At 42.3% G+C, this 25,902-nt stretch overlaps 1 protein-coding gene across 1 annotated transcript in view; it reads left to right on the top strand.

The window, feature by feature from the left end:
* The window catches only part of LOC108545460 (inactive rhomboid protein 1), a 180,843-nt gene that overhangs the window by 147,389 nt on the left and 7,552 nt on the right, over nt 1-25,902 (top strand). The window contains exons 5-6 of the mRNA XM_017897086.1: nt 24,812-25,137; nt 25,524-25,610. Coding sequence (XP_017752575.1) covers nt 24,812-25,137; nt 25,524-25,610 — 413 coding nt within the window. The remainder of the gene's footprint in view (nt 1-24,811; nt 25,138-25,523; nt 25,611-25,902) is intronic.

Raw genomic sequence — 25,902 nt, 5'->3', positions numbered from 1 at the left:
ATTAATATCGCGCTGTCTGCCTATTTAAATATCCTATTCGGTATAATCGAGGTTTAATGATTCCAACGTCGACTTGACCCAGGAAGACAGAACGAGATCACGATTCTCGGAAAATCACCTATTTTATTTCAATATATACAAAGTGAGATGATTAAAAATTTCTCGCCAATGGGCTATCTCCGAATATTCGTTCTCGCCATATTTTCGTTCCTCCTGCGCCAATTTTCTCTTTTTATTTCTCCCGACAGAGGCACGGACGATGTAGACGACAGCCAGAGGCGTCTGTATCGCGGGTCCTTCGTGTTTAACCGCAAATATCGCGAAAATTGGAATTATAATTGGATCGTGCGGAACAATAATTGCCGGCCACGGGCGCCATTCGTTCCCCCGATTTCTCGTTCTCGTTCTTCGTCTGGCCCTTGGATAAATTACGTATGTTTGTGGAACACGTGCCACGGGAGAGGGATAGGTGGCGAATAATTTTCGAGCCGTGGAAACGTGTGGACTAATTAATACCGCAGCCCCGGACCGACGGAATGTTTTATTTCAATTATAATTCGGAAATTGGAGCGAACGGAAAGGGGGACAGGGTGTCTAAGAGTCGATGATGTTTGAGCTGCGGTATGGATTGTTGATGGTGGCAACCGAGCCGGTTTCATCATCGGCACGCCGGGAAAGGGTTTGGCGAGCGAGAAAATGGAATTAAGTCTCGTTACAGGGCGCGACGTGAGAATTGATTTTTCGAAATTGCGCGTGCCGGAGATGGAGGGACACGGGTCCTGGTGTTTGAGGATAAATCGAGTTAAACACCCGGGGAACGGGGAGAGAATCGATGAGAAAGAAATTAATCGAGTCGCGTGAGAATAACTGCGCCATGATTGTCAATCGACTCGTTGCGTCGCTGTACGTGTAACGAAGTTAATTACGAGTCTTACCTCTACTTGGTCCTCTATAAACGGCGCTCTATCCGGTTACGGGGAAAAGAAATTACGATCGTTCGCGGTTTCCCGCTTTGTACTCCAGGTCCACGGTTAAAGAGACAATGGGCTCGAGTAATTCCATGAAAAAAGTTTAGAAAAGGAGAACACGCGCTTTTGAATTTCGAATGAAAGTGTGTCAAAAGTGTGTCAAATCGCAGTCGTTACTCAAACGCTACCGAAAAGATTAATTAACCCTTTGATCCCGGCAAGCCTTTCATTCGTTCTACCAGCATTTCCAAGGCACTTGCGCAACCAGAAGCTTTTCGAATTTAAAATAATCTGCTCCGAGAGGGGGAAAACAATGGGTGTACGCAAACCTGTTTAACACTAGGTTTACGGGCTCGGTCACTGATGATCACCATGGCAGTCAACGTGTTAACTCTTTGCGGCACGGGATTTCGGATAATAAAATAGACCCATGTTGCGCGGAAATTTTATTGCGTTTTAAATGAAACAAAATTGGTATATTTTTACTAATAAAGGAATCACGTAATGTAAAAACGTAAAACCAGGAAAAAAAGATTGTCATGATAAACCTTCCTCTTGCAACAATCGATGAACCTGTACCGGCATGTTGAATGTTGCCAACACGAGCGAATACATTTATAGCATTGTCGAAGGTATTACCAACTGCTTTACGGTAAATGAGACGAAATATAAACCTATGCGCACGCAGCCATTGCAATATTTCGAAGTGGGATTAAAAATGTCCCAACATGCATTACGGTGCGTCAAAAAGGTGTGACACTTTTAATCCCAGCGTGCCCCAAAGAGTTAATAATTAATATCACATCGTCTCCCCGTTTAACCCTAGATTTACGGAACCATCAATTTGACGGAAGGGTTGCTCCAATTATACAATTATAGTAACAGATTTAGTTAACTTATATTAACACTGTTAATATAATATATAATTGTTTTTAAATTAAACTAAACGTGGTTTCCTTTACCTGTCAATTTGACAGGTATCCTTACAAATAGATATACAGACAGCGTCCGTAAATCTAGTATTAAATATCCTATTGGATATAATTAGAGTTTAGGAAATAGACTCAGGCAAATATAATTATTTAAATATATTTATAAATTATTGTATACGATATAAATATATTTATCTCTATTTATTTGCGTGTATTCTATTTAAGGAATTTAATAATAATTTAATGAACCTCGCTATTCATATTCACATTTCTATTTAATAATTAATATCGCGCTGTCTGCCTATTTAAATATCCTATTCGGTATAATCGAGGTTTAATGATTCCAACGTCGACTTGACCCAGGAAGACAGAACGAGATCACGATTCTCGGAAAATCACCTATTTTATTTCAATATATACAAAGTGAGATGATTAAAAATTTCTCGCCAATGGGCTATCTCCGAATATTCGTTCTCGCCATATTTTCGTTCCTCCTGCGCCAATTTTCTCTTTTTATTTCTCCCGACAGAGGCACGGACGATGTAGACGACAGCCAGAGGCGTCTGTATCGCGGGTCCTTCGTGTTTAACCGCAAATATCGCGAAAATTGGAATTATAATTGGATCGTGCGGAACAATAATTGCCGGCCACGGGCGCCATTCGTTCCCCCGATTTCTCGTTCTCGTTCTTCGTCTGGCCCTTGGATAAATTACGTATGTTTGTGGAACACGTGCCACGGGAGAGGGATAGGTGGCGAATAATTTTCGAGCCGTGGAAACGTGTGGACTAATTAATACCGCAGCCCCGGACCGACGGAATGTTTTATTTCAATTATAATTCGGAAATTGGAGCGAACGGAAAGGGGGACAGGGTGTCTAAGAGTCGATGATGTTTGAGCTGCGGTATGGATTGTTGATGGTGGCAACCGAGCCGGTTTCATCATCGGCACGCCGGGAAAGGGTTTGGCGAGCGAGAAAATGGAATTAAGTCTCGTTACAGGGCGCGACGTGAGAATTGATTTTTCGAAATTGCGCGTGCCGGAGATGGAGGGACACGGGTCCTGGTGTTTGAGGATAAATCGAGTTAAACACCCGGGGAACGGGGAGAGAATCGATGAGAAAGAAATTAATCGAGTCGCGTGAGAATAACTGCGCCATGATTGTCAATCGACTCGTTGCGTCGCTGTACGTGTAACGAAGTTAATTACGAGTCTTACCTCTACTTGGTCCTCTATAAACGGCGCTCTATCCGGTTACGGGGAAAAGAAATTACGATCGTTCGCGGTTTCCCGCTTTGTACTCCAGGTCCACGGTTAAAGAGACAATGGGCTCGAGTAATTCCATGAAAAAAGTTTAGAAAAGGAGAACACGCGCTTTTGAATTTCGAATGAAAGTGTGTCAAAAGTGTGTCAAATCGCAGTCGTTACTCAAACGCTACCGAAAAGATTAATTAACCCTTTGATCCCGGCAAGCCTTTCATTCGTTCTACCAGCATTTCCAAGGCACTTGCGCAACCAGAAGCTTTTCGAATTTAAAATAATCTGCTCCGAGAGGGGGAAAACAATGGGTGTACGCAAACCTGTTTAACACTAGGTTTACGGGCGCTATCTGTATACCTATTTCTAAGGACACCTGTAAAATTGACAGGTAAAAGAAACCACGTGCCTTTTATTTAACGATTAGTTTAATTTAAAAACAATTATATATTATATTAACAGTCTCAATATAAGTTAACTAAATCTGTTACCATCGTATAATTGGATCAACCCCTCCGTCAAATTCACGGGTTCCGTAAATCTAGTGTTAAACGCTAATTTTACACGTGTTTTCGACCTCGTCGCTTCTATCCTCTCTTCCTCGTAAGCTTACAAATAATGCCAAAATTTAATAGAATTTGAAAGAGACGATACTCGATTAGAGTAAATCCTTTCTACAAAATTTGAACGTCCGGCAGGGGGCCCCCTGCGCACGCGCGCGGAGGGAAGGAAAATTCCTATTCCTCCTGATCAAAGCGTTTATAAGCACGTCCCTTCGGTCCCTTATATTATGTATAATTTCTTTTCTTTTATATGTGAAATTTTATGCAAACGGACTGCGGTCCGTTTACGAATAAAAATGAAAATAATAATAAAATTAAAAGACCGAAAATCGTCGATGAAATCGCACTCCTTTTTAGCCGGTTCGAAAAGCTGCGAACGCGATTTGCAAACGCGAGTGAAATTGCGCGAAGCGATCGGGGCAATGCACGAAAATCTTGCATAATTACGAGATTATTGTTTGTCAGGGAGCCACCCCGATAGCGAGCTAAATAAATGTAGATTCGCCGTTGTAATTTCGACTAGGGGAGGAAATCGATTCCCGACAGGATTCAGCTATTGTTCCTGTATTCGAATGCGCTGCCATTGTAGCCACGTTCTGTCTGTTCCCCTTCGATCACGTAGCTTCCACGTCGCTGTTTATTACCTGGTCTTTGTTCTTGCCGCTTCCACGCTCATAACGCCCGCACGCTCGAGCCTAATGCAAACGTTTTACAAAAAGGATCTCAGCCTGAAGCGCAATAAACGCGCGGATTTCGCCGGCGATTCCCGGAGTACCGAGTTCCCGGACGGCGAGAGGGATTTTCGGAGTAAAACCACCCCCGTTGTGCTTCGCGAAAGCGTCTTTATCGTTCCGGGGAAGAAAACAGCATCGGGATTGCAGTCATAGAAGTAGAAATTTCCGTATTATTCGCTGGGAAAGTTGGAAACTTGCTAATTAAGGGAAATCACGGCAGGGTCTGCGCGAAAGTTCCGAAATCGAGGGTTTCTTTCAGAGGAGGTCTCGGTAATATTCTTACTCGGTTGCTCCGTCGATAACGCGGGGACACTGAACGATGAGAAAAATACGATTTAAATAATTTTCGAACGAAACGAAAAATTTAGACAGGCTTGGTAGCAAGAATTTATCAGCAGCGAGAAAGGGGGTCACGGGGAGAAAGGAAATTGGAAAAAGCGTTCCAAGAACGAAACGAGATAATCCCGCGCGAGTGGGGGTTGGAATACATTAAAAAATTACCTTCCTTAGCGTCGCGCTTCAATTTCCAGAGTAAAAATTTATGCACTTTTAATGCACGAGAATGGCGCGGGATTTCCGGCGAATTATTTAAACAGATTTACATTTGCAGCATAAATCTGTAAAGGGAAAACGATTCTCTTTAAATTCCTCCTGTCGCGGGGTACCTTAAGGGTGGGATGTATGAAACGATCGAAAGGTGGGACGATCGACTGGTTTTGTTTCCGCGAATCGTGATTTCAAAACAGAGAGTCGCGGGTGAACAAAAGGACGGGTGAATTTAAACGATAACCGGTCGAAAGGAGCGGATCAAAGCGCAAAGTTCGACGAGTGCATCGGAAATAATTCGCGTGCATCAACGACTGATCGCGTTTTCGTTTGTAAAGGGAAACGAGAGAGAGAGAGAGAAATGGGAAAATGGAAAAAAGGAAGCGGAAAGAAAAAAGAAAAATGGCGGAAGCGTGTCCGGTGGGTTCTCGAGACAGGTGGAGAGTTGGAAGCGTTATTCTCTTCTGGGTCACGCGTAAAATATTCTAATGGGCCTTTGTGTATACAAACGGCACACTTTTCTCGGCTCGAACAGCGGAGGCGAAACAGGGTGGGCCGGTCGTTGTCCGGCTTGTTTCAGCCGGTAGTCGAGCTAAGTGGCAAGTTTTGAAATACGGTCGACGGTAGTCTCTGTATAACTTTAGTAGACCAAACTTCCGGTGGACAACCGTACCATACCGGCAAGGAAAACGGGCTCGTGTGCGCAACGCGTTTCCTCTGTTTGCCACGAAGAAAGCCAAGTCCCTCGGCTGTTGTTCCCTCGCTAATATTTGAATTTTCTGCTAAACGCCAAAGACACGGTGAAAGTTACCGTATCGCTGGCAAAAGTGGCGGCCAATTAACGAATATCGCGAGAAACGCTGGTCGATTGCAATTTTCCGCGCGAAATTTTATTCTTCCGATGACGTTGCCAGACTGGCAGTACAGACAACCATAGCGTGTCCACCTGTCGCTCATTTGCCGAATCGATTGATCTCAAAAAGCGAAGAATAGAAATTTATTTGATACATGGATTATTTAAATAGTTCATTGGTCGAGTGGAAATTTGGAAAAATTTAGAGAAATTTGGGAAAATAATTAATCGCATCGTTACCGAGAACCTAACGTTATTTATATAGTCGAATTGGATAGTTGGTATACAGCAAAAAGAATTGTTCGGCCTTTTATACTGCGATAAATAATATCTGGTTATAGTGGATATAATTACGAGACACGAATTAACTAATGGACATATTTTCGTTTAAAACTGTCGGCGGACTGTCGTAACATGATTAGGAGCTCTGACAAGTCTGGTGTAATTAATTCGTACACGCATTTTCCGTCTTCCCTCTGCTCCCCTATTCCTCCATGCAGTTGTACCTGCGATATAATATATTCAGACACGTCCACCCAACATCGTGGATGTACTCCTTGTTCGCGATAATCCCGAGCAGTCGGCGTAAGTACCATTCTCTCGCAGCTCTAACAGTCTAGCCCAAGTATCTATACCTTGGTGAAATTTTGAGGTAACTTCGATGTTCTTCTCCCCTTGTCGGGTTTGACATTGTCACAGGACTTCGTTTCAAAGAGAAACCTGTCAAAAAGACTGCGCGACGTGCCGCAATAAAATACCGTGCAAAACCCTGTGCCGTGATTGATCGGTGCTTTCGCGGAAACTCAACTTGCATCCCTGCGAGTGTTAGCCTTTTCCGCTTCAAAAGCGTAACGTTTACGCTGGAAAAATTTCGCAGGCTGTCCCCTTTCGTATACCTGCACACATGTCACCGTATATTCCATAATTCGCAACGAACAACCACCCGAATTGCTTATGACAATTTCGATCGAAAGACGAAGGGTGGAAATTCGAAAGACGAACGGTGGAAATTAATTTAAAAGACGTAGATTGGAAATTCGAAAGATGAAGGGTGGAAATTAATTCGAAAAACGACGGGTGGAAATTCGAATGCGGATGGGTGGAAATTCGAAAGACAAAGGGTGGAAGTTAATTCGAAAGACGAAGGTTGGAAATTCGAAAGATGAAGGTCGGAAATTCGAAAGATGAAGGGTGGAAATTAATTCGAAAAACAAGGGGTACAAAGTCGAATGACAGTGGGTGGAAAATCGAGAGACGATGGGTGGAAATTCGAAAGACGAAGGGTGAAAATTAATTCGAAAGACAAGGGTGGAAAATGGAAAGATGAAGGTCAGAAATTCGAATGATGAAGGTCAGAAATTAATTCGAAAAACAAGGGGTAGAAATTCGAATGACAATGGGTGGAAATTCGAAAGACGAAGGGTGGAAATTAATTCGAAAGGCGAAGGTTCGTAATTCAAAAGATGAGGGTTGGAAATTCGAAAGATGATGGTCAGAAATTCGAAAGATGAAGGTTGGAAATTAATTCGAAAGACGAGGGGTACAAAGTCGAATGACAGTGGGTGGAAAATCGAAAGACGATGGGTGGAAATTCAAAAGACGAAGGGTGAAAATTCCAAAGACAAAGAGTGGAAATTCGAAAGATGAAGGGTGGAAATTAATTCGAAAGGCGAAGGGTGGAAATTTGAATGACGATGGGTGGAAATTCGGAAGACGAAGGATGGAAATTAATTCGAAAGACGAAGGGTGGAAATTAATTCGAAAGACGAAGGTTGGAAATTCGAAAGATGAAGGGTGGAAATTAATTCGAAAAACGACGGGTGGAAATTCGAATGACGATAGGTGGAAATTCGAATGCGGATGGGTGGAAATTCGAAAGACGAAGGGTGAAAATTAATTCAAAAGACGAAGGTTGGAAATTCGAATCCTCCCGCTGGAACCTCGCAACACTATCATCCGAACCAACGCCATCATCGGCGTGTGCCACCGGATTCTCCGTTACACGATCACCGGCCACGTCACGTCGAACGTCCAGCTCGTATCTCTCTCGCAGGGAACGCGATACTCGCGGATCAGACGACGGTGGTAACAAAGGCGGGTAATCGCGATCGAATCGATCCTGTCAGACAGTTCGATTTGGCCAGGTCGAACGTCGTCGACGCGTGCACTCGTTACGGACGCGCGGCCAATTCTCTGTGTTTCGCAATAATGAAAGTATAAATATTCAGGCGGTACGTGCGCAACCCCCGACGAGGGGGCGAGGGTGCGAGGGTGCGGCACACGCGAATCGATACAATTCATTACGATATCTCACGTTGATCCCGGTGTACGCTCGATGCCACGCACGTAATGCGTAGACGCGAGTCGGAGATATCGGCCGTGTCTATCGAGTCGCATGCGCATGCATTTAAATTGCCGAAATTATGGTATCGAACGGGAAAGCGGGATACGAACGGATCGTTGGGATCTTACCGTGGTGGGAGCCAAAATGGCCATCGGGAAGGGGAAATATTGAAATATTTTACACCGCGTGAAACACGGGGAGACCGGCTTTGCACGCGCAGGGGTTGAATTTTGGGGCGCAATTTGACGAGCAGTATATTGTATAGTATTTATTTATTTATTTATTTATGCGGGACTAACACATTAGAAAAATTACAAAAAAAATATTACAGTGATGTATGAAATTAATGGTAACAAAGGAAAAGAAAAAGAAAAGAAAAATATGCAAATATACAAACAGACGTGATGTGTATAAGTACAAGAAAAAAAAAAATATTTTTACAGAGAGATGCCATGTAGTAGCTGTTTTATGTTGTATATAGAATATTATATAGTATATTATAGTATTTGAGACGAATCCTATATTCCATAATTAAATTCTGCTTTCTTCCTTTTATTTATTTTTTATTTATTTTTTTCCTTTTTTTCCATTTTTCTGGCCATTTTCGATTTTCGGATCGGTGATTAATGGCGAGTAAATTTCGAGATTTCAATGGCTATGGATATTATAAAATTGGCTGTATCGGTGAATTTTTGGTTTTCAGTATTTTTTTTTTCTTTTCTTTTTTTTGGATCCAGTATGATTTCGAGAACGATTACACAGCGTGAATTTTTTAAACATTTCGGAGATCGACCGGGAAAAGAGTAAATGTATATTCGGCGTTAATGTTTAATAAATAAAACCATGTCGGTTTCCCGAATAACCGAGCCGAACCGGTTTTTCATTAAGCTAAATTCTAAATCTCCACGATTTTTGCTTTCCATCCGCGTCTATGATTTTTTTAAAACGCGGAAAAATTCAACGTACCTTCACGAAACTGTCGTTCCGGAGCGAGCGAAATTGTTGGGTCGGTGCATGCGGAACGTGGCTTTTTCAAAACTGAAACTTTAAAAACATGGAGACTTTTGAAAATATCGTATATTTAGTAGTAGTAATTTTTACGCGATTCTATGCGCTTCCATGAAAGTTGGCGCTTTCAAAATCCTGCCAATCATTCAACGAGGGATTAGAAAATTCTCTACGTATATGTAACAACTATAATAAATGCAAAATCGTAGTCACGGTGTGACAGAATTTCGTATTCCGATTTTATGCTGATTTTTATTTTTCTTCCCTTTTTTAATAACGAAATGGTTACACCCATTCGTCTTGGCTTCTGCAATTTCATTTTCTTTATTTTCCCTATCTCAGCCAGATGACGAATAGTCGTAGATTTGCTTGGCTTCGTCTGATCTGGCATCTCGCTTCCTCTTAGTCCTGGATTATTTCCAAAAATCTCTTTTAAGCCATTATCTCCAATGGCATTTCCCGGCCTTGTCTCAACATATTCTCCATTGAAACACCATCCGACTTAAATACTCTAAATCATCGTCGACCTATCGTAACATTTCCATAATCTTCTTTAAATGCTAAAGTTATATCTCCAGCAGCTTTACGATACATTTTCCGAGTTTCAGCTCGTAAAGGAATCCAATATCCCGGCGTTTAATGACGCCGGGTATTGTAACAGTTTTCACCATTGCACTTTCTTCTATTTAATAAAACTTGTCGCCGTACATTTTTCTTCCACGCGCCATTCCTAAGGATATAGTATCAACGAAGAGGTGACCAAGTCTAGTAAGAATCAGGACAGAAGTCTTAGCAATTTCCCCATAGTTCTTCCTTATATATTTTTCCTCATTTTATTAATTTTATTATCCATTTATTTTTATTTATTTATTTTATTCATTTATTTTTCCTTATTTCTTTTAATGTATCACATTTTTGCTAAACCCTAAATTTAGAATTAAAATTAAAATTAAAATTAAATAAAGGAAAAATCGGTAACGAGTGTTTACAGGTACGCATAGTTGTAGTCACAGTGTAATCACGTGATATTATATCGTGATAAATTTTTCTCTGCCACGATCTAAACTGATTCGAGTCACGATTCAATATTCCGAGCAAATTTCGCGAGTTTCACACACGTACCGATAAAATCAGTGCCAACAAAGAGAGCACCGATCGTTAACCCAGAACCCTGCTAAGTTCCCAACGTTTCTTCCCAGCCGCAGTCCGCGAACAAAGGATTACAAATCGCTCTAAAACAAGCATGGAATCGTCCATCGAAACGCCAAACATCGATCTGCGCGAAGCCAAGAAAAATCGTCCCTGGGTGCAGTGGCGATAAATCAACATTAGCCGGTGGAAAAGTTGCTATACGTTTATCCGCGAAATTTCCAAGGAAATCGTATTCGAAGCCGACGGGGTTGTTCTCGGCCAGGGGTGGCGGAGGAGTCGGAAAAAGCGGCGAAATTTCTCTCATAACGCTGCGTTCTGATTAAGGTAACGCCGATGTTAGTTAATAACGGGTTTATTAGGTTTCCTCTAATAAATGGTCCCGCGGTCTCCTTATTACGTCGCTACGTACCGGCGTACGATGTAAATTTTAATAAAAACTCGCGGCGCACCCCGTGCTACTCCGTGCGCACCCATCGCGCGCGCGCGCGCGTGTAACACGTGTGAGGGTGGCGGATGTGTCCGGGTAAGCCATGCAACACGACCAGAGCACGATACAATACGCCGAGTGCCATTAATTCCCGTGCCTTCAGGAAAACGCGTAAAGAACGGGTTCGCGCGCGCTGGTTACCAGGCTAATCCGCTTTCAGATTTAAGGCCCTTAATTGAGCCGGCCCTATGTAGGGAGAGAGCTGGTGAGCCTTTATTATATATCCACCGTGTTTTTCTTCCCGAGCTGACCAGCCTTTGAGTCGATAACACTGTTAACCGCGAATTTTAATCTCTGTGATATCCACTGGGTGATTTTTACGGAGCTTACGGCCCTGAAGACCAATCCGCAATCGAAAATGCTGCCTTCGGTTTTCGAAAATTTTTTATCCTTGGTTAAAACGAAGTATTGGGTGAAATGTAAGATATTGGGAGGTTCATCGTTGTCTTGCAAGTTAGGTGAGGGCATTGCGAGGTTATCGGTGTCCAGAATTATAATTATTCGCGTTTCTGAATAATTATAATTGGTCATCGAAGTTTAGAAATAAGCCACCTAGTGTATTTTCTACTGTAATATTTGCATTTTTGAAAAATGGTCTTTATCTGACACGAATTTGCAAAACAGTAAACGTGTTTTGCCTGCTTTTCCGAAAAAGAAATCATTTGGGAATAAATTAGAAAATGTGTTCAATGTTGACAGGTCGGAAAAATATATATTGACAACTCGAAAGCGGAATTTGTTGTAACACAGCCATTTTTTGGAGATCTAGCTTCTTTGGGAGTGTAATCCTGAAATCATCTTCTAGTAGATCTCATTTTTTATAGGAGTAATGTGAATATGCGTTTAGGTACTTTTTTATACTAATCGCAGAATTTAAGAAATTTCTCTAAATCGCTTGTAATTTGAAACAGTTTTATTATTCGAGCCGTAAATACGAATGACTTTTTAAAATAAAGTTGTTAAAAAATAAACTTCCATTTCGCAACGTTTTTACTTTTCGCGCAATACTTCATTTTAGCCAAAAATACGCGGGGAATAAAAATATTTTGAGTTACGTATACGTATCATGAAAATTTATCCTGTGGAAGTGCGAATGCAGTTATGAGTTATAAAAAATGCATGAATCGTCAAATTTATTGTTAATAGCAGATTGTTCGCGACGAAAATTTCTAACAAAAGTGAAAAGGTTAATAAATTATTGGCCAATACTCAAAATTATAACGTATTTACGTTGAAATGTACCAGTAATTTGCAAACAGTTTATAAATTGCTACACTGATTGTTAATAACAAATTAATATTGTTGTTAACAAATCGCATGTATCGTATATTTACAATAACAGTGAAAAAATTAATAAATTATTGGCTATTATAGCGGAAAAATATTAATTAATGAAATCGGTAAAGTTCGGAAATTTCCGTCGATTTTCGACCGATCCTCAGGTATATAAAGACCGCACGAACCGAGCAGGATGCCATTTTTCGTTTCGAGTTCGGAGTGATCACATCTAAATTTCTATCTCGCAGGGGGGTTGGAGGTGGAAGAGGGTGGTCAGTGGTCATTGACTGGACACTCAGGGTGGACGATGACCAATGTCCATCCCGCCCACGTTTCAACTTTCATAATACATTTTGTTGTTGAAAAATTAATTTTTCAATTAATAATTATAATTTTTTTTCTAATTTGCTTAATTTTTTTTTTATATATATAGGATTATATTTCTAGATTTTCTCATCGTCGATTCTCCTCCTATTTTCTTCAGAATTGTTGGGGACTTTGATTGAGTATTTGTTGACCCCTTTTGCTCCGTGATTTGTAGATTGGGCCCAACGTAAACAATACGGGCCAGACTCGTGGTTCATTTTCTTCTTTCTGTCTCAATTGCATATTATTCTTAGACATGTTGAGACAAGATGACTCCACGTGTGACCAACTTTCTCGTCGATTATACCACACGCTATGGGAACTCAAATCTTAGACTAAGGAATAAATATTTAAATTAACCAAAAATACGATCAGCGCAGGAAAATCCCTAAAATCCTTCGATTCTTCATTAACATAGCAATGCAAGATCACAGTGAAAAATAAACAAATAATATAAGAATAAAATCCCCAAAATCCTTCGATTCTTCATTAACATAGCAATGCAAGATAACAGTAGAAAATAAACAAATAATATAAGAATTTGAAGACATAGGCGCTCGACTCGATTCATCAGACTTAAAAATTTAATTCCGAAATTTCCTGAAATTCTGTGCTTCCTCAACTATAAGATATTCGTGGTAAAAAATTATTTACACTTTCCAACAGCTTTCTACCCGACTAGAACGCGATGGTATTAAAAATTTGCAAGTTCGAACAGGGCAATCGTTAAGAATCTGTCGCTAGGGTAACCTAGGGAAGACCACAAAGGGTTTGAAAGCCAGGGTTCCGTATCAGCGAAAAAAATCGCGAAACTTTTGCATCGGATGTCGATTACGTTCGGTAGCTATAAATTTCGCCGCGATTCTGTCGTCAAATAAATAAAAGGTGGAAAGAGGAGGAAGACACAAATGACCGCAGCATTGGCTGCCGGGCTTGGTGGTGGAAATACTCGCGACAGAACGCTATACGAGTCGAACTGGAACGTAGATTATCCTGTCCGTCATTCGGACCAACAGGATGCTAGTTGGCAAAGCGATAGACGCGGAGGTAAACGAGTTTGCCTTCGACGTTATAATAACGCTACGAATTTTATCAACGAGATGTACCCGCGATCCATTGAAACTGTCATAACAGCGGGCTATGATATAAACTCATTAAACAATAGCTCTAATAACATTTGAATAATAATGACTCCATTGCCGGAATAATGTGACGGATATAGCATTATCCTGTAAATAACGCGGTATTATATGTACTATTGCTATATGCTCGCGAAAAACAGCCTTGAAATAGGAATAATAACTCCTGTCCAGTTTATGTACGTATAAAATTATTATCCGCCCGAAAATAGGAATTGCAAAGAATTTTTTCGTATGAGAGATGTTTAATTTCACTATGGAAATTTAATTCAGAGAATTATTTAATAAAGGACCAATATTAACCCTTTGGTCTACAACCACGTGTGAGACTCGTGGTCGGATTTCCGAGCCAAAACTGATTATCACGAGCCTGGCCCGTGGCAGTTCTGTTGACGTTTTGGGACCACGCTGATGAATCTTAAATCGTCGAGCAAGGGGTAATAATTTAATTTGTTTCCTCTTTTTTAGTGGGAGTACGAACATACTTCTGTCATTGTAATTACAGATAAACTCGTCTTTATTTATCTGTCAACAAGAACTGAGAGAAATGGGAAATTTTTTCGTATAAGGGCTATTTGAATTCGTCCAAGAAATTTAATAGCGAATTATTTCCTTTTCCTAACGAAGCTATGTATTCCATCAGTGTCGATTTATTATTGCATTTTAAATTGCGCACATTGAGTGCGCGCTTGAACAGCGATTCATCTTTATGGACATCAGTGACAAATGACAAATGTAGTAATATCTTTCAGTCGTAACATAGAAACGGTGGAATTAAGCCGCATCGATATTGCCGCATTAGTTTCGAAACGTATAATAATAATGACGTATCCGGGATACTTGCGCGGCATGTGAACGGTCACGAATGAAATTTGGTCAATTAGCGACGGGCACTCGCGACGCCATTGCGCCCGGGAAACGCAGATGTATAATTTCCTTCTTCTTTTTACCAACAAACGAATCACCGAATCGCGGTGGTCTCCGAGGAAATGAACGAAACTAAAAGCCGTGTCCCGTCATAAATTCCTGGTAGCGCAGTTATATTTAGGCCACGCTAATTTTTCGACCTATTCCCCATTGCCTGAATGCCGCAGATTTATTCCCGCGGAAGTTGTGAAGGATGCCGGCTTAAGAAATAAATTTAAGGCACCGCTGGGTGCAGTAGGACGCGCGCTGTTTGCTTCGGGCCAACTTTATTCCGAACTTCTGGAAAATAAAAAAAAATCGCAGAAAGGAAGCATCGCTTTTTCCCCCCTCCACTGTGCCTTTGCTTTTATACCTAGCATTTCGTTTAGCTCGAAATTCCCCGTTACCAAAGCTGGTCGTCGATTTTTAAAGCTACTTAATAGACGTCTACGATGAGTTTCGTATAATTATTATGATAAATGATTAACACTTTGACTACCACCGTTGGTCATATATAACCGGCCATTTTCGGCTTCTCCTGTGACGCCATGTTGGTCACTGGTAACTATTGGGATTTATTAATAAGATGGATTTGGTGGGTAAAGAGTATAAATGAATTAAGTATATTTGGTGGCGTAAAATACGATACAGCATTGAATATTCTCTGTATATGTCTCGAGAACATGCAAATTGCAATACAATCCACGCCAAGCCAATTGCACACTTGCGCATACGCGCAGAGCCGTACTGTTACTTAGTGGATCCCTGTATCGATCGCATATTGATCGCACTACTTACAATTGTAAAAATTGAATTAAAATTGACTATTACTGTATTTTGAATATAGTCGAAGGCGCCACGATGGTCAATCATGACCGCCAATAAGATAAACGCGTGGCAGTCAAAGGGTTAACCCCTGTTTGACCTATCTTGCGGATAGTCTATGTAAAATACGAATGCAAACGTAACTTCTTTTCTCAAATTAAACGAATAAGAAAGAAGTCCAAGAGGAGCGTGACGATTTTTATAGAAACCGAGTCTTCCATGTAACATCGGAGGAAGAAAATTATTAATAACATTTCCACTGCGAATTTTCTCGTAATTACGGAAATTTGTATTACAAGGGAATCACGGTAATTCCTTGGTAACTTAAACGTCGTGTCTTTTTCGCCTGGTTAACGATAGAAATAAAATAAGGAAATGGACGAGCGGTGGGCTACCATATCGACGCATTAGATCCACTTAGGTTACTTCGCTGTTAAGTGCACGACAGTGCCCATCCTGTTTCTCATTTCTCTGCCCGTTCTCGACGAAACTTTCCGTCGAGTAAAAAATGACGGCATCGAGCCACGGGTACCAAGACCTCGCAAAGATCCGGAAGACACATCGCGCCATTAGATTCGGTAAATATCCCGGAAGGATGCTTTAGAATGCCTGTAATCGCGGGGGTGGACGGTAGTTGGCCGAAACCCCATTGTTTCTTCGATTTTCCGATCGTGCTCGCAGTCTCGTCGCGAAACTTGTTCCGTCGTTAAATCGCCATGGCGTGACGAGGGAGAGGACGTGTCCCGGAAATAAAATTACCCACTGCTCGTGTTTTATGCGCGTGTCCTCTCGAGACGGGGATGAAAGGGTGCACCGGTACAAAAGCGACCAGCTAACTCGCCGTCGTTCCGCGTATTATTCCGTTCAACAATCGGCTCCGCGATAAGTTCGTTAGCCCGAATCATATACCTGGGAATTAAAATAATAACGTATTATATTTCGCGCGGGAGCAGCGAAAATTGGAATATCGCCGCGCGTTTTCGTTACATTGTTCCGATATAATTAATTTAACCGCAAGTGAAGAGCAGAAATCGCTTTTTCCGCGGCATATTGCGCGCTAATTTTCCCCCTCGACCCGTGCAAACCGCGGTGCGTGATTTTTCTTTTTCGATATCGCGTCGATTCGCGCTGCGTTTTCGTTTACACGGTGCGCGAAATCGACCAGCAAACCGGGGAAAAATACAGGGACGGGAGGGGCGGGAAAAATAAAACGCAAAATGAAGGGGTGGAAAATGGGATCGCGATCGGCTGGCGATTTTTCGGCAAAGCGGCAACTATCGATTACGATGCACGAGAATCGACGATACGGTGTCGCAATATGTAGTTATAAAACAAATGTTTTCTGATGTATATACGCGGAACACGTAGATTAAACAGAGCTCGACAATAGACCTAGCTACTGCGCCCTGTGCAACCGCTTTCCGAAGCGGCATTGTATAATTGAAAGCAAACACGGTCGAACGATCAATAGAGTAATTAAACTCCGAAATGAATAATTAGCTGTGTGCTGTATTATGGCCGCTTACAGAACGTTTCGAAATTTGTAAAAACCGCCATCGCTGCGAGTTCTACGGTTCGCCAAGACTATACCAAACGTGTTACGACTGTCCAAAATTTTATTTAACATTTATTTAACAATTTATTTAAATTCGAATTTTTCCAAAATATCGGGATCCCCGTTCGCAATTTTCCATGCCCCCCTCTGTCGTCTCGTTTTTCTCTTCTAGGGGCGAAAGAGAATAAGTTGCTCTTAAGTAAATATGGCGCGTTTGCATGGCGGAGCACGAAGGTTGCGCGTTATGAAAATTTTACGATGCTCGAGCGTTTTGCAGAGAAAACTCCAAAGCCGGTGGAATTTTTAAAAAGTTGCTGATTCAAGAGAACAATGTTCCCTATTAATTTTTCACGGAACGGGAAAAAGTTAATGTAACGCGTCGGTGCAACGATCGACGAGAGGCAGCCGTGTTACAGCTTAGAAGCTTGTTTAACATTTATTAAAAAGCATGCCTGCCGCGTGTCCGGCCATTTCCTTCTCCCTTGGAACGCAATTTGTTATCTGGCCGCTTGTTTAACACCGAACTGCAAAAACATTCGCTTTTCAACCCTGTAAATACAATTCCTTTCTTCGTTCCCTGGCATTTCGACGTTCCTCTTATTTTTCCGTCTTGTTCCCGTGTTCGTGTTCGTAATACCGGGGCACGGGTGTTGAACGTGCAACGGGATTGTTATGTCCCGTTTTGTTTGTCCATTTCGCGGGAATTAATTAAATACGCCGGTAATTTGACGAGTTCCGCGAAAGGCGTAGGATGAAAGCGTCATACGGGATAATTACAGGGGAGCAAAGACACGCTCGTTAATTGATCATTAATCAGGGAGCCAGACAGACGCTTTGCACTTTGAGCGATCATAATGCTGAAAGGATATTTTCACGGCAGGAATTTCCCGTTACGCTCGCGAGTTTCTTTCAAAATCATCGCGAAGGTATTCCGTCGCGCATCGTATTCTTTATTGTCCAATAAAGAATCGCGGCATCAGTTAAAAGTAATGAAATCGGCGTAGGGAAACGCACCGGTTCACTATTCCAGCCGAAGCTCGGAATTTACAACTCAAGCGATGCAATAATACATCTCCATAAACAAGGATTTGCATCGCAATGCAATCGTTTCATCCCCGACAAATTCCAGAGGACTTACTGCGACGGAATTTATTCGACAACTTTGCAAACAAAATGTCATACAACCTTCAGATTGACTTTCAGATTATAACGGCTCAGTTCGATCGAAATATATTTTTATGTAAAATGCACGACCCCTTTTCAGAGAGTCTGATCCCTCGATACCGGTGCTTTAACCCTTTCGCCATGGCAACGTACGTTGAGTTGTAATTACGAGCAGGTACGACTACGGTACGGAATCCTATCATTACCCAGTGAAGCAATAAAACCGCGATGACGTATTTAAAAAAACATTTCAGCCACGTTGGTGCCCATATCGCGCGATGGACGAACGGTACACCCGGTATATTATCGCGCTGCATCGAGACCGTGCGATATCCTAGGATTGTGTAATAAAAATTAATCCTTAGCAGTACCAGCAATTTTTAGCCCTAAATGTACCAAACAGGGTCAAATGACCCGTTTAGAAATTTACTTTATAATTGTACGTTTGTGCCTGTGATTATGAAAACGGTCTAAGTCACCTATATTCTGAAATATTAAAAGCTTCGGGCTTTAAATACGTCATGAATTATAAAATTAATTGCGATAAAGCTACAAACTCAATCTAACGATTCAATTCTTTACTGTTTTGAAGGAAATAAATAGATTTTATCGTAATATAAATGAATGCAACACGAAATAAATAATAAAATCCTGTTAAGTCGATGACAGACCACTTTCATAATTAGAGGCACATTTATTGTTACTTCTTTCGCTCATCTGATTTTCTGCAAGTTTTTATAATATTTATAATTATGTTTAATTTCTTTCCGTTTTTCTCTTAGCTTGCTTTCTACCGAGAAAAATATTTTATTTATAAAAATACAAATATGTTTGATTATTTTATTGGAAATCGAAGTTTATATTGCGAATTATTTCCTTTAATAAATTAATAATTCTTTTAGAAAAATCAACGTTTCGTTTGACCTCTTATGGTAAGAATAGGTATGTGTAAAATACCGGTACGTTTAGTGTTAACATGACCTATCAGCAACTCTGAGTCATTTTACCTTCCCTGTTAGCTCTTGTAGGACAATGTTCACCTGTCAAGTAGCATTTCATTTTCATCAATTCTTCTGACAAAGGTATACTGGTATAATATCTATCAGTAAACATAGGTAACCCTGTGTTTTGGGAATTTTGTTTGACAATATTTGATATAAATCCAGTGGAATTCTAGTGCCACAGCAGTGACAACGGAGTTAAGACCATCTTACAATATCGCCACGGCGGCGACAACAGAGTGCAGAGGGTTAAATATTGTTACAGATCGTACTCAGAACCCCTTTTCTATGAGTTCGATCACTGGATTGCCGAAAGATTGCTAATGTACGTGACGTAGAATTAAATTAACCCTAAACGCTGTCAACGTTCAACACTGTCAACTCACTGAACTTCGGATTGAAGACGTCCCTTTTTATAGTGATCAGCCACGATTGTTGCCCGAATATTCTATTACGAGTACTATTCGATTACTATTCCGAAATATTCTGCAAGGTGCTGAATTACTATTTTCCGGAACTATTTACGGTTCGCTCTTGACACTAGGCCGAGTACAGAGCCGTAACTATATAAATATCGACTTAATTTGGATAACGAACACGATGAACGGTAGTACGTCCATCGACAACTTTCCAGGAATTATTACAACCTCCGTCGATACCCATAGACTGCAATGGCGGCCGAGCAATGCCACCCCAATCCAGGGGTGAAAGGGTTAGCAAAACGGAGGGTAAAAAAATCCTCGCTGTTCCGATATTTATTTCAGCCAACGAAACAGGCTAATAAACGAAGCTCGGCCTTTTTCCACGGGGGTGCGTGTCCCTTGGATATACGGCACTGCTTAATTGCGAGCAAGAACCGACCGATAGGGCAATTAACAGCTCGGGGACAGTCGGGGTCACGACAATATAAAATCCCATCAGATGGGCTCGATACGGTGCAATAAACATGGAGAATGTTAATTCCGGCATGTCGGGCACGAAATTAAATTCCATTCGATTTTACAACCTTTCCATTCCACCAGATTCCACCCTCCTCTCTGTCTCTCTTTCTCCCTCTGTTTGTCGGCGTTACGTAAATTCTGGCTTCTTTCGTGCACCTCGTTTTTTCCCCCTTTCTCTCTCTCTCCCTCTCTCTCCTTCCTTTATTTTTCTGTCCCATCCTTCTCGTATTAGCTCGTTCCCGTTACCGTGTTTGTTTGTCGTTTAAGTTTGTTGATTACTCCGACGGTGCGTTCAGTGCTCGCTCGAGCACGGATTTCGCGACAGGGACGAGTTCCTGATTGGGAAGTTGGACTCGTAGCAGTCGTCTGTTAATGTTGAATTTCTAATTCACTCGGCAAGAACATGGCTATTGTTCTTCCGCTTTTATCGTTGGTCTTGTTTGGAGAAGGCAGACCAATTTTCGGATCGAACGTGTGGGTTTTATCGAGCCGATTCGTGGTTGTCAGTTGATATTTCGTAAGTAAATTAACTGCCACTGTTACTTTCAGTCTCCACGTTTGACCGTGTTTGTTCGATTTAACGATAAACGTTGGAGGATATGTAGGGATTAAATGGGAATTAAATAAGCGAAAAATTTAAACAGGCGAATACAAATTCTGGCGTGCTTGATAATATATATTTGGAGGGTCCTCTCTCACGATTGTCGAATTTTGGCTGGTCGCGGGTATCATCGATGTGGAGGTGGTGCTAGAAGGGTTGAAAGGAGAAGGAAGAGATGCGTTTTGTCCCGGGTCTGTTAGTTGACTCGTCACTAAGGCTATCTAGCAGGCCCTGCCTTAGATGGCATGGGAACTTAGGGGACATAGGAACTTAGGGAACATAGGAACTTAGGGGACATAGGAACTTAGGGGACATAGGAACTTAGGAGACATAGGAACTTAGAGAACATAGGAACTTAGGGGACATAGGAACTTAGGGGACATAGGAACTTAGGGGACATAGGAACTTGTATCTATGGAAGTCGAGGATTCACCGATCTAGTGGTCGCTACATATAGAAATAATTTAAACGAAAATTCGAATACTCGTGTAGCGACCATCATTCTCACCCTCGCCACTAGGGTGCAGATATTGCCTACGATGTAGAATTTATTTCAGTATTGTAGGATGGCGAAAACTGGTTTTGGAATAACACGAACGCAAAACTCATAAAACTAATTTAACTCAGGAAAGGAACACCGAGATAACGCAACAAAAACACACAGAAACGCACTCTAATTTAACTCTCTTTCCAACACCGAGCGACTCATGCTCGTACCGGTCACGATTAATTTCTAAGGACTCTGTTTTGGTCCTCAAGGGTTCTGCTTTTATGCTTTTCTTAACCTACGTTTCACATCCCCGTAACTTAAATTAACGCAACTTAATTTTGCTACCCAAAATAACTTGATCCATTTATAATTTGTTTTCGTTGGCAATGGCCGATTCGCGGTTTCTTTTCGAAATGATATCCTACGGTATTTAGTATTTTATTGCAACGGAAATGGACGTAGGAAATTTATGGCGTGGCCTGAAAAGGCCTAGATGTAGTGGAGAATTTTTCCCTCTGTGAAAGAGAACCCAAAAAATTCGAATGTTCGGTTATCGAGAGAAAACAGGTACCCTGTCGAATGTGCACCCTCAAGTATTTCTAAAATAAATTCTTTAAACCCTATTGCGATACGACGAGTTTTATTTCGCCACGTTTTAATTTTTCCCCAGCTCCTTCTAATTCAACAGCGTAACTACGAGGTTATGTTCCTCGTAGCTATTATCGACCAACTAGGTGGACGAAAAAAGAAGGAAAATGGGTGAAAAACAGAACGGAAGAGGCAAAGAGGAACAAAAGACTATCAATTATACCGAGTGTGTTTCGTGTCCGTGGGGATTTAATTTTTGAGGTCGCGGCAGGCTGGATTTTAATTGGAATAACGTCGCTCGCTCGGCAGTAATTCATATTAATTCCTGGACCTTAATAACCAGAGGTCCGTTGGTCGGCCTGCCGAACTGATGATATTGGATTACACCATTGATTCGTCATTAATATCGATCACCGTTGCTCCACGCGCGACACGCTTAATGAGTATTCACTAGAAGCGTTCGTTGTTCCGCGATCACGTAATTAAACACAGATCTGCATAATGCTATAGAAATGGTCGCGAATGCTCGCCCGACCCGCCTCGGATAGAAAAACGGCCAACGATTTGCTTGGAATATCCGATTGATCGTCGTGCAGCCGTCCCCGTGATCTCGATTCACCCCGGAAACGTTGATTTTCCCAGTTTCCCAGAGTGCTCGCACCTGGCAGCTTAAACTTTTCGGGCCAATTCCGCGCGGTGGTTATTTCGTTAAGCGAATGAAATTAACGAGAGGACGCTCGTGCGTGGAAAGTAACAGCAGTAGTCCCGGACAATTTGTCGGGGTATATCCTGTAACGGCAAATTATTATATTAACTGCAGATTCGCGTAGCTACATATTTATTACTCCACCGTTAAACTGCAACCTTCGCTTTATTACCTCGCTGTATTCGTAAAACTGCTTACCGTGACGCGTAACAGGCAGGATATCCGCGGTATAACCGAACGTGCAAATAAAATCTCCAATTCCGCGCCGTGCTGCTTGGAAAGACGAAAGCAGAGTCGAAAGCAAAGACGAAAGCAAAATTGAAAGCAAAGTCAGAAGCAAAGTCGACTTTCCGCGATTGAAACATCCATCATCTCGAAATCAACGTCGACTGGCGGGGCGTACGAGCGTGAGGGGGTTGAAGCACGTGCAGACAGCTAAAGCGCGAGCCTAAAGCCGCCGGTGGCAAAGGGGTGGCAAACAGGGCACGGTCGATCGGGGCAGGGAAAGAAACGACACGTCGTCACGGCAGGTTGTTAGCTTCGATAAAACGTCTGGAGATATTCCGTGAGAGGTAATTAGAATCGAGGAATGGCTGGATGCAAACTGGCGGTGGCTCTCGCGCGAGAGATTTCGCGAGGAAACGTAATCAGCGTGTACCTATTAGGTGTCGGGGTATTACGCTTCGTCGCTGTGCGAATTAACGTGCGAGACGCGATGTCAGCAACGGAACGCGCGTGTGCTGTGTTTTCTGATATGAATAATTGCACGCTTAATTGCATAAAATAATTCCCGAGGTCGTTATCGGCGGCCGTAAAATAGCATTACGCCGGTTCCAATCAATTGGCCGGTGTGTAGCATTGTTAACAGACGCGCGGCAGCCATCGGTTTAATATTAATGAATGACGTTACGCTTCTCGAAATTAGCGGCCGCCGTAACGGCATCATAGATACACCCTGCTCTAACGGATGGCCGCGGAATCGCGTGTTTCTATTTCGCGGATCGAGCCTGGGTTACCTGCCGATTAATAAACACCGGTAAAAGCAACAATATGCGGGAAAACGTTATCTACGATAGAGAGAGTATCCATGCTAATTCCATATTTGCGTATTACTGCGCCCGTTTCGGGAGTTGACGCTGCGAGGATAGAGCGAATAAAGAGGAACATAGAGGCGATACTTATCGTTGAAAGACAACGTTGTGTAGAGTCACACAGTCTATACTGCGCTGGAGAGTACTTCGGGTTCTAAAATTCACTGCAGACTTTGGACTGGATTTGACTCGGTCTCAACTCTAACTCTCAACACGAACTATTGATAAACTATAAGACAACTAAAGATGAATTAACGAACTAGCGAACTCAAAGACAACTGAAAGCAACTGCAGACGAACTAAACTCTATCTTCCAGAACGGGCCCTTTTAAGGCCATCAGAAAGGTGAGGGCCTCCCCCAAAGAAGGAGAAAACTCCCCCAACGTAAAGTTAAGGGGTAGAAGAGACTTCTCCTTCCGGATTAGGCTTTCCAAAGGGTCACCCTCGCGGATGCGTCACCCTCGGTTTACAATGGGGAAAGCCGGGGTTGCGCGAGGCTACCTCATATGGCCCGACCTCGACCTCTAAACCTTCTATCTAAGGACCATCCATTTATCTATCTAAGGATAGTCTAAGTACCATCGTATCCTAACGATGCCTAAAAATATCCTACAATAATTGTAAAAAACGATAGTTATTTCTTTTTATCCATAATCCCAATATGCATTGTCACTCTTGTTTCAAAACGTCTTCAAAATAGGGACGCGAGGAGCCGAATCTTTTTCCAGCCATCGGTCTAAGATTGTATCTCTATAAATCGTATCGTATCCCCTATTTTCCATATACTTGATTAAAATTACTATCTCACCGAATACGCGAAGCACCGTGTTCGTTTTCTAACCTTCGAATCTACGACACTTACGCACACGTGTCATGGCTTCGGCAATGCGTCGGGTCTGTCGTGAATTTATTACCGAGAAGCGAGATAAGGGTTAACGTCGAGTAAAATGTTTGATTTACCGCGAGAATGTCGGTGCCGCGGCGGTGCAAGATTTGTCGAGAGCAATTCGACTCTTTAATTTATTATCGTATTTACGATCACTACAGGCAAGAGCTACGTTTCCCTGGCAGTCGTCAAAACGTGCCGCGATCTTAATATTTCATCCCTCAAACGATAACGGGCGAAATATATATATATCCGATCTTCTATCTCGAAGAAAAAGTAGAGAGCTACTTTCCTTCGATTAATTTATTCCCAGACGTCGAGGACCGGAGGGGGGAAAGAGGTCGTAGAAATTTGGTCCGTAAGCATGGTTCAGGGGATGATTGGAGGAAAGAGACGGAGATTGTTATTGACATAATCGACGTTTTGTTGCAGTCCCTGACGAGACAACGGCCCCGAGAGGGATCGCAAACCAGACCCGAGTCACGAAGCTTTCCACCGAGCGTAATTGCGTATATGTCGAGGTCAGAGGTGGCGTCGTCCCCGGAAAACGGCCAGGACGAGGAAGAATCCTTCTTCGAGAGGCCTCCACCACCCCCGCCGCCGCTCCCGCCACCGCTCCCGCCGCCACCTTCGCAACAGTCGCAGTCTCAAATCGATCAGGGCATCGGTGGCTTGGCGAAAGACGAGGAAGACAGCGCGAAAGTTGCCGACCTGCTCGATTCCGCGGGCGACAGAGACACGTCCGAGGAATTGGTCAGGTGAGTCTTCGAAATATTTCCTCCTCTCTTCTCCTTTAACCACTTGCGGTGGAAAGACGTGCCACGCACGTCGAGATGCTTCTGGTACCGGAACACCAGCGACGTGTTACACACGTCGTCAGGCGATTGTTGCAGAAAGAAAAATGACGTGCGTGGCACGTCAATTGTTAATGAAATTCTTTACCGAGGCACAGTTTCTCCTCGCACTGCATCATCAGTTGACGCGTCTTTATATTCTCTTCTGGAACCCCCCGAACGCTGCCTGAACGCGCCCCGAAGTGATTTGCACTCGACTGTTCTGGCACGCGCAACCATGAATTTCTTTGCACCGCAAGTGGTTAATATCGAATAGGAATCGGTTCACGATTTATGCTCGGTTTACCTAGGTTTACACCGCAAAAGGACGAAAGAACGACGATCGATGGGCAGGTCAGAAGACCTCGTCACATCTCGAGGGACCATTACATTTCAAGGTAAAAATCTTCCCTTTTTCCCTGTTCTTTCGTGACAATTAAACCGTAGAGAGATCGGAGAACCATTATATTGGCTTGGAATAAGATTTAGTTCATTATCCTCGGAATATGTAGAAATTCCAGCTACCTGTCTGTTTAAAACGTATGACCTATTTCGTATTTCCCATTGTACGAATCGCAGTACTATTACGCGCGTTGAAAATGTTCGAAATTCGACTTCAAAATCGGCGCATAGAGGTATTATTATAGAGATATCCCCGAATTTTTGAAATTCGAAATTTTTATGCCCCCC

The sequence above is a fragment of the Eufriesea mexicana genome, unplaced genomic scaffold, assembly GCF_001483705.2.
Source record: "Eufriesea mexicana isolate 0111107269 unplaced genomic scaffold, ASM148370v2 scaffold422, whole genome shotgun sequence".
In the NCBI taxonomy this organism is placed as follows: domain Eukaryota; kingdom Metazoa; phylum Arthropoda; class Insecta; order Hymenoptera; family Apidae; genus Eufriesea; species Eufriesea mexicana.
The sequence above is the reverse complement of the archived record's forward strand: the minus strand, read 5'-3'. Positions and strand labels throughout refer to the sequence as shown.